This window comes from Eurypyga helias, unplaced genomic scaffold, assembly GCF_000690775.1.
Source record: "Eurypyga helias isolate BGI_N326 unplaced genomic scaffold, ASM69077v1 scaffold16228, whole genome shotgun sequence".
Classification (NCBI taxonomy): domain Eukaryota; kingdom Metazoa; phylum Chordata; class Aves; order Eurypygiformes; family Eurypygidae; genus Eurypyga; species Eurypyga helias.
Genome location: NW_010266448.1, coordinates 29993 through 38515, shown reverse-complemented (window position 1 = coordinate 38515; position 8523 = coordinate 29993). Strand labels below are relative to the sequence as shown.

At 40.1% G+C, this 8523-nt stretch overlaps 1 protein-coding gene across 1 annotated transcript in view; it reads left to right on the top strand.

Moving 5' to 3' along the window:
• The first annotated feature begins 6824 nt into the window (after window positions 1-6824).
• IL31RA (interleukin 31 receptor A) overlaps window positions 6825-8523 on the top strand; it is a 24507-nt gene continuing 22808 nt past the window's right edge. Inside the window, exon 1 of the mRNA XM_010157096.1 lies at window positions 6825-6876. Coding sequence (XP_010155398.1) covers window positions 6825-6876 — 52 coding nt within the window. The remainder of the gene's footprint in view (window positions 6877-8523) is intronic.

The following is an 8523-nucleotide window of genomic DNA, read 5'->3' as shown; positions in this document are numbered from 1 at the left end:
GGCTTCGAGTCCCTCAAACACTGAGCCTAAGAAAGCTGCAAGGCCAGACGTCTGTATGAGGACTCTTCAGGCTTGGCTGTTTTCATTTTCTCAGTGAAAGAAGAACAAGGAATGACAGTACCACTATGAGACTGACAGTTCTCTCTGGTAGTATGACCCACATTCAGTTGATATTGATAGTCATATTGATGGCCTGGCCTTTCTTCTAGTGAGTGTTATCAAATAGGATATAATCAAGTTGTTAAAAAAGTGACCAACATGTAAAAATAAAGAAATTAAATCTTGTTACGTGTTTGTAGATTTAAAATTTTTCCCAACAACAAAAAAAAAAGTTTTCAATATGGGGTGTAACACATTAATTAGCAAACAAACAATTATTTTGCCTTTTTTTTTTTTAATCTAACTGGGCATTTTATACCTTAAGATATATTTAGAGGTTTTATTGTTATGTTTGTTCAGAGAATAATGAATTATATTCTGTATACTAGATACGGATTAATTATTTTCTGTATTAGTATCAAGCTGCATTTAGGTAAAAACTGGAATTTATATACAAGGTACAGCATTTTCATATAAAACGTATTAATATTCAGTATGCTTTAAAATGTTTTTCTGTAACAAAAGACAGGGTTTATCAGAACACGTTTTGCATCTGTAACTCTCGGGTATACTAAACAAACCAAATGTTATCAGCAGTTATTAACTGAGCTGACCTTTCTTTGTCACTGTGTCCTTCAGGATTTTAGAACAAAAGTATCTTATCCTTTTGTACCTTTTTTTTTAATTTAGAGACTGAAAGAGGAAAATGGCTTTCCTGCTTTTTCAGTTTCCAGTCAATTTGCAGCTTTTAAATTAACAAGTTGTTGAACTTGATGAATACAGCCTTTGTTTCTATTTTTTTTTTCCCCACTATGGCATTTTTATAGGTCAAGTTGCTGCAGTCAAAAGTTGGCACAGCATTTCAAGGGGCTCTGTTCCCCGCTGCTCCTTCAGATGTGTCTGTAAACTTAGTGGTTGCTGTTTTCTCAATAAATAGGTATTGTTTGAATTTATTAAATTCAAGTGATTTTAGCAGATTGTGATAGCATGTTTTAAGGTAGGCCTTCGTAATTGGGAATTCAAATAAGTTTATTTTTCAAAAGCCCTGTTTAAATCCAGTTCTGCTTAAAAGTTCAGTTTTAAATCTTATCCATCGTAGTTTGAGGGTCAGCTGACTATTTTTAGCTAGGTTAAGGACTGTGGGTTATACAACCAGTGCGCTAATGGATCTTTCCCTACAGTGTCATTTTTCCCATGGATGAACTTGTCAGTGTGTGATTTATAGGGATTTGTGAGTTGGGAAATGCCATTAGCTGTCCCTCACATTTACTGCTTCCTCCAGTATGTTTACATGTTATCCTCTTCTCTGACCTATGTTTTCCTCTTCTGATCCTCTCTGGTACTTGCCCTTGATGGAATCCTGACCAGTCCTGGAAGCTGATCCTGCTACACCCTCTTACTAGGAAGGAGACTGAAGTTACCGTATCTGGGTTGTTTAGCTGAAAATGTCCTCTTTCACTTAGGAAGTGCGTAAACACTGATGGATCTGCATATTGAAGTTCTGAAAACGGATGGTTATGGCTTTTCCAGTGGCGTCAGTGCGTATCACCGCCGTTGGGTGTCCTGGTGGGGCCGAGCGCAGGCTTGGGCTCCTGACACTCCCCACTGGCTGATCTCGTACAGGGCAAGGTGTGTCTCCATATGGCAGCTGGCATGGCAGAGCTCTAGCAATTGCTACTAAGACTAAGTAAAAGACAGCTGTGCCACTTCCTTCCTCTTCCATAGCTGTTAGAAGAGTGTCCGACTCCGTAGGAAAGGATGCCCTGTCAGGGTCCAGTAAAGTTATTAAAAATTCTTGAAGATGACTGGGCTTACGTTTTATATAGCCTAGAGGCATAGTGCCTTTCTGTTTATGGATCTACTGTGTTCTTTATTCACAGTGTAGCATCTGCACTGGGTGCGAAACTATGTGTTTGTGTAGGTAAACAGCAGCTTGGAATTGGATCTGAATGGAAAAAGGTTTCCTGTCCTGAAACGTGGGAAGGATCATTAAGAGATAGTCCTAAGTAGAGTAAGGGGGAAAGTTACTTTGGTTAATTTTTTCCCTCTGGCTTCTTTAAATTTTAAACCATAGGTCTTTCAAACAACTTAAATTTCAAGATGAAAATGGAAGCCCAGAGGTTTTGGTACTGCGAAAGCCTTGTTTCATCAACTATGTTACACAATTTTTTATTTATTTAATGAGACCTTCGTTGAGATTGCACCTTCCTGCAAGTAATCTGGCTTTGGGGAACCAGTTTTTTAAATAACTGAAGATGACAGCTCTGTTTATGCTCTTTGTTTAGTCGTCAGAATGTAGCTTTTATAGGTTTCTTTAAGGGAAGTGCTTCTGAATTTATGATGTGGCTTTCCCTCAGGAATATTCTTTCATCACTTTTTCATGTGTGATTTCTTAAGTAAACAGCCGGAGAGCTATTCAGCCACATACCTGTGTAGTGTCAACCACCTAAGACGTGAGCAGCGTTGTAGCCCGCTGAGTGACTACTCTGGTCTGTGACGTGTGGTAATGAGCAGCTGGCATGTCAATTACCCGGCTGCTAATTGGTATTGGAAAGTCAAAGAAGGTGTTAACATAGCACCAGGACTGAACCAGATTAGCAGCTCACAGCTGGGCAGAAATGTCACAGAGGTCTCTTCCCCCTACCCCGTGCCCTCCTCTCTTTTCACCAGCGCAGATGCCTGTCAAATCATGTAGCAAGTTGCTTACATTTACTAATGTAGCACAAGTACATTTTTTTGCTTAGTTTTCTGCTTTTTTAGCAAGTGGAAGTGGCTTACTGTGTGATGAGCACTGGAGGAGGACTAGAACGGGGGAAAAGGTAGGTATGGGTACAGGGTAAGGAGCGCTCGCCAAGTGTGGATGGGATCTTTGGCTGTTCAAGCTTTCTGGTGAATATGTGGAATTAGAATTTTTCTGGGACTCGTAACCTGGCATCGTGGCCAGATTTGCCATGCCTGATCTTCTAGCGCTGTGCTCTACTGTGGTGGAATATGCGGTGGTAAGTGGTATTTTTGGGACAAGCATAATTGAAAAATGTTCTTATGATTTCCCAATGCTTTTGAGTCCCAGCTCCTTGCTAAAAAAAGTGTGGGATTGCTGGACCTAGTCAAAGGAATATGATAAAAGATGTTTTCCTTATTCTTGGAAATAGCTGAACTATTTTGGCTGATTCTATGTCCCCTCAAAAATAGCAAGCCAGCATATGCACAGTATCGGCAGAAACTGTTAAAGCTTTGCCAAGCTCTAAGCCAAGAATGACAGTGGGAAGTGCTGGATACTTAATAATCTTTTTCTTTCTTTTTATTGTTGAATATAGCAGATTGTTCATCTCCCTGCTCAAATTTGTGCACCCTTTGAAGTGTTCTAGGCTTTAACCAAGGCCATGGTTCAGCTCATACTGTCTTTTCATTTTTCTCTCAACAAAGATCTATGAAATAATTTAATTTCCAGGAGAAGGGTAGCTGCTCTCAGATAAAATCAATGTCCACGTCAACTCATGGTTCCTTTTGTTGCAAGAGATCTTCTATTGAAGTGAACTCTTCAGTTATTAAAGGCATTTTGTACATTGATTCCTTGCTTGGCTGGAAGGAACTGCATGTCCTGCTGGGGAGAACCATCATCTTCGATTTCTTCTTGGTATTAGCTTTTTTTGAGTAGTCCACAAAGTAGGAAAACCTATTACCACTTTTTACTTAGAGCAGTGTAATCAAGTTTGGTATTGACAGCTGCTCTGTGGTGACATTGCTTTTCTCTCTTTTTGCTTGATATTTTTTTGTAGTTACGTATTTTTGAAATGATGCCCCTGCCTGTATGATCTGGAAGCAGTTGTTTCTTGACATACTGTTATCTAACATTACAGAGCTTTTACTGGTTTTTGTTACTGTGTAGTTATCCTCAGTGAATCGAAGGAAGAAGTCCATCGCTAGAGGAGATTAATTAGCCACATCCATAATATATAAACCATGTATTCTATGGTTGATGCAAGCAAGTGTAAAGCCTGTGTTTTGAACTGTCGGTTTTACTGCATGAAGTCTTTACAATACAGAACACACTGTGGGCTTTTATTATATGTTGCTAGCAGTTAAGTCTACAGAAATAGAATCGAACTTTATTATTTATGCTAAGTGCCTGAAGCTCTTTCCCGTAAGCAATTATATGTATGCTTATCTTCACATGCCACACAGAGGATTTGGTGATCTCAGGAATGAGTATATCCTCCGAGATTAAATCCATATTCATAGAGCTGTTGCAAAAACATTTCATTTGGCTTCTTTACTTTTTTAAAAAAAGTGCTTATGCCAGTGTAGCATCTGTAACTCATTCTTGCTTTGTCTTCGGCTTACCATTCCTCCTCCGTCAGATAGTTTTGATTAGGCACATCATCTTGTAGTGCTCATGGTTATTTTGCTTGGTTTTATTGAGGCTGATAATCATCTTTGAAGTGTATTGATTTCCTGCAGCTAGTAGTCTCCTAGCTAATGAACTACGGACTACATCAGTGTTTACCGCAGTTGTATAGCAATCACTACTGTGTGTTCCTGTAAAGTTGGCAAAGAACTTGTTAGAGTCATCATTATGATTTTTCTTTATTTTTGAGTGAATGTAGTTTTCTTGTAGCCATGACTTTGGGACTGATTTTTTTTTTACTTTGTTATCTTTCTTAAACTTCAAAAAATACAATAAGAACACACACTGTAGTGCTTACAGAAGATATTCTTAGCCTTAACAGAATGGAACTTGTAGGATCACATCAACACTGCAATGGACTATATTAATTCTAAAATTTAAAAATAACTATCTAAATATTTTAAAATCTGCATCTATTTTTAATTTTGCACCTGCTGGTGCAGAATACCAGGAACAATTGCTTAAGGTCCTTTTTGTTGCCATCAATAGCATAATTTATCTTTACTGCTTTGAGAAAAAGAGCTTACACCCCAGGTAATTAAAGTAGTAATAGATTATCTTTTTGTAATTGCTCTGTTTCTTGTTGATACACATCTTGCTACAGCTGTATTTTAGAAGTAAACTCCTCCCTCATTTCTCTTTATCCCATGTGTCCTTCTCATTTTTTTTCCTCCCGTTTTGCACTGCCACAGCCTCAAAATTTATAAAATGTTTCCTGAGACCGACTGAAAAAGGTGTTTAAGATGAGTTCTGGCAGAAACACACCACAAAGCAGTTTTTTAGTATAGTTTTAGTCAGACTATATAGTATAGGACCTCGACAAGCTGGAGAAATGGGCTGCCAGGAACCCCGTGAAGTTCAACAAGGGGAAGTGCCAAATCATGGACGTGGGAACAACTGCGGACACTAGGACAGAGAAGGGGCTGGTCAGCTGGAGGGCATCCCTGCGGGTCCTGGTGGGCACCATGGAGCAGCGTGCCCATATGGCAAAGGAAGCTCCTGGCATCCTGGCTGCGTTAAGGGGGGGTGTAACCCGCAGGCCAGGGCGATCCTTCCCCTCTGCTTGGCACTGGCGTGCTGTATGTCCTTCTGGACTCCCCAGTACAGGACACGTGGACATACTGTGGAGGGTCCAGTGAATGGCCACGATGACGCTGAAGGGAGCATCTCTCATACAGGGGAAGGCTGAGAGAGCTGGGACTATTCAGCCTGGAGAAGAGAAGGCTCAGGGGGCGATCTCATAAATACCTGAAGGGAAGGTGCAAAGAGGAGGGTGCCAGGCTCTTTCCAGTGGCACCCAGCAACAGGACAAGAGGCAGTGGGCACAAACTGAAACGCAGGAGATTCCCTCTGAACATGGAGGGTGACTGAGCACTGGCATAGGTTGACCAGGGAGACTGTAGAGTGTCCCTCCTGGGGGATGTTCAAAAGCCATCCGGACATGCTCCTGGGGAACTGGTTCTGGGTGGCCGTGCTGGAGCAGGGTGGTTGGACCAGATGACCTCCAGAAGTCCCTTCCAATCCCAACCACTCTGTGATCCTGCGGGTGATGACAGCAATGCTTGAGGCAAGGGGAGTATTTGATTTCTGTTATTTTCGCTCTGAAACCCTAGATTCAGCTCTACCTTTATAAGAGATTATTCTACTGCTTTGCTTTCCTCCTCCTTACCCCAGAGTTTTTGTGGATACACAGCAGTCCAGCTTCAAAGAGCAAGCCAAAGAGAGGTGCCTTTCCTCACCTTTGCAGGGTGTCCTCAAGGCTGGTGCCTGGGACATTTCAGTGTGATAAAAACCATGTGAATTCACTCTCAGGAGGATGATGACCCGGGACCGTTGCCCACTTCCTGAGCTGTTGTGCTATTAGGTGGTGATGCAGAAGAGGTGCGGATCATTCCTTCTTCCGCAACAGCTTTCCTCTTCAACAGAATTCACTCTGCTAATTGAATAGGCTCAAAGACTGGCTAGCCAGGCTGGATTTCAAGTGGATGTAGATAAATCTCTTACCGATTCTTTACAGAGTCTTTGGAAGGTAAATTACTTAGGTGGATTGGATTGCCCTAAGAAGGATTTCAGGTGCACTTACCTCTCTTTTCTTTGTAGGAAATGTGTACACCTTTCTTAGGAAAACTATCAAATTTCTCCCGTTGTGCAGGAAGGTAACAGACAAAGCAGTGCTTGACTTGAATGCAAATGAGACACGGTGAACAGCGTTGTTAACTCCTATACTAATGCTTACAGAGTATTACTTTACTTGAAGTATATTATTTATATTTTTATTTTATGACAGCATTTCTGGCCCATAGTTACTGGAAAGGAAATGTTCAGCTGTCTGATTTGGATGTTCATCCTCCTCTGCAGTTCTGTAGCAGGTATGTTTCTTGATTAGTAGCACCTGTCTGGCCATAACAAATTTTTCCAAAATGTGACCACCTCCAAATGGAATTTTGAAGAGTTCTGAAAATGAAAAAAAATCTATGTTAAAAATAGATGCTAGTAGGTGATTGAAGTAGTGTACACTATAGGGGGAAAAACTAATTTATAGCACTGTTGATGCCCTCATGTGGAATGTTAATTTGTGATCATGATATCCTGGATTTGTTTTCTTTTGTATTTAAAGTATATTTAAAAAAAAAAAAAATTTTTAAACCTTAGTTTGTTAACTGTCTCCTTGTTGCGCAGGATATAGAAGGGGAATCTGCATCTGCAAGTCATACTGTAGTTCAATTCTTGTTGGGTTGTGAAGGCTGGTAACTTTGGAGATCTGCTAGTGGAACAAATTAATGTTTATGTAACACATGAACACCTGAAATACAGTCCGTCTCTGCTGGTTTTGGACTGGTTTACATCCAGTATTACCTGTTCAGCGAATCACTCAATGACTTACTAATGTTCTCATTCCTGATTTCAAAAGTTACCTAACCATGTGCGACTATTGTTTTTTATTTTATTTTTTTAATGTGGTAGTTCCACAGTCACCTTAAGCCGGCAGAGGTAACTGCTCAAGCTGGAAGAGCAGGCAGTTCTGGGCTCCTTCTGCTGGACTGCATGTTTGTGTGCTGGTTCGGGAGCAGTGAGGAATCTGGTCTCGATGGAAAATGATGGGTTTTTTTGCCTAGTTTTTAATTTTCATCTGTATCAGCTTCGTTTTGGTTCACTACCCAGGCCCTTCCGGCACGCAAAGGGGATAACAGCAGTGGATGAGTGGTTGAGGATTAACAATGCTTCTTGTGACACCAGTGCCACTTCAAACTCATTGAGTAGTATGGGTTAGACTAGGAAATCTCAGGACAGGTTGAAATAATGACTTTGAGACAATAATTGAAAGTTCACATGCGATGTATTACATGCAACTTGACACTCAACAGTAATTTATTATACAATGGTGTTTGTGCTTTAAATTGTCTGGGGATTACATGGAAGAGGGCGCATGTGTTTGTGGAAGCTTGAACAATGTATTACCGTGCAGGCAATTGCTTACAAATGATGTCAATGTAAAATCTGTGTAGCAGAGTGTAAAGTGTTAGTATGACTTTTGAAACATAAAGAAATAACTTTGAAACAAAAAGAAACCTAGGGAGCAGTTTACAGTTAATACACCCCAAAAGGAGAGAATTACCAGAAAATAAGGAAGAAAGTTTAATGTTTGATTCTCTTTTGTTCCTACATTGTAGCAAAGAAACTCTGTCTTTAGAAGCTGGGAGATTTTTTTAAATTTTATTTAACGTATTTATTTATGAAATTTGGCTTCAAGGAGTAAGTAGCAGCAAAAAAACCGAACAGCTGGCTCCTGGTAGGACTGTAACGGGTGACTCTTGGACTGTTCAATAACCTTGTTGCTGAATTCATTCATTCAGCCTGTCTGTCTGTTTTCCTTTTACATGTGTTTTGTATAAAATGTATCTGTGACTATAAATTCTGTGAAGGGTAAAACAGTACTAATGAGATACTGAAACATATTGCAGCTTAGTTGGAAATTTTAAATTTACCAGTGTGATGTATTTTCTGGTATAGTCATT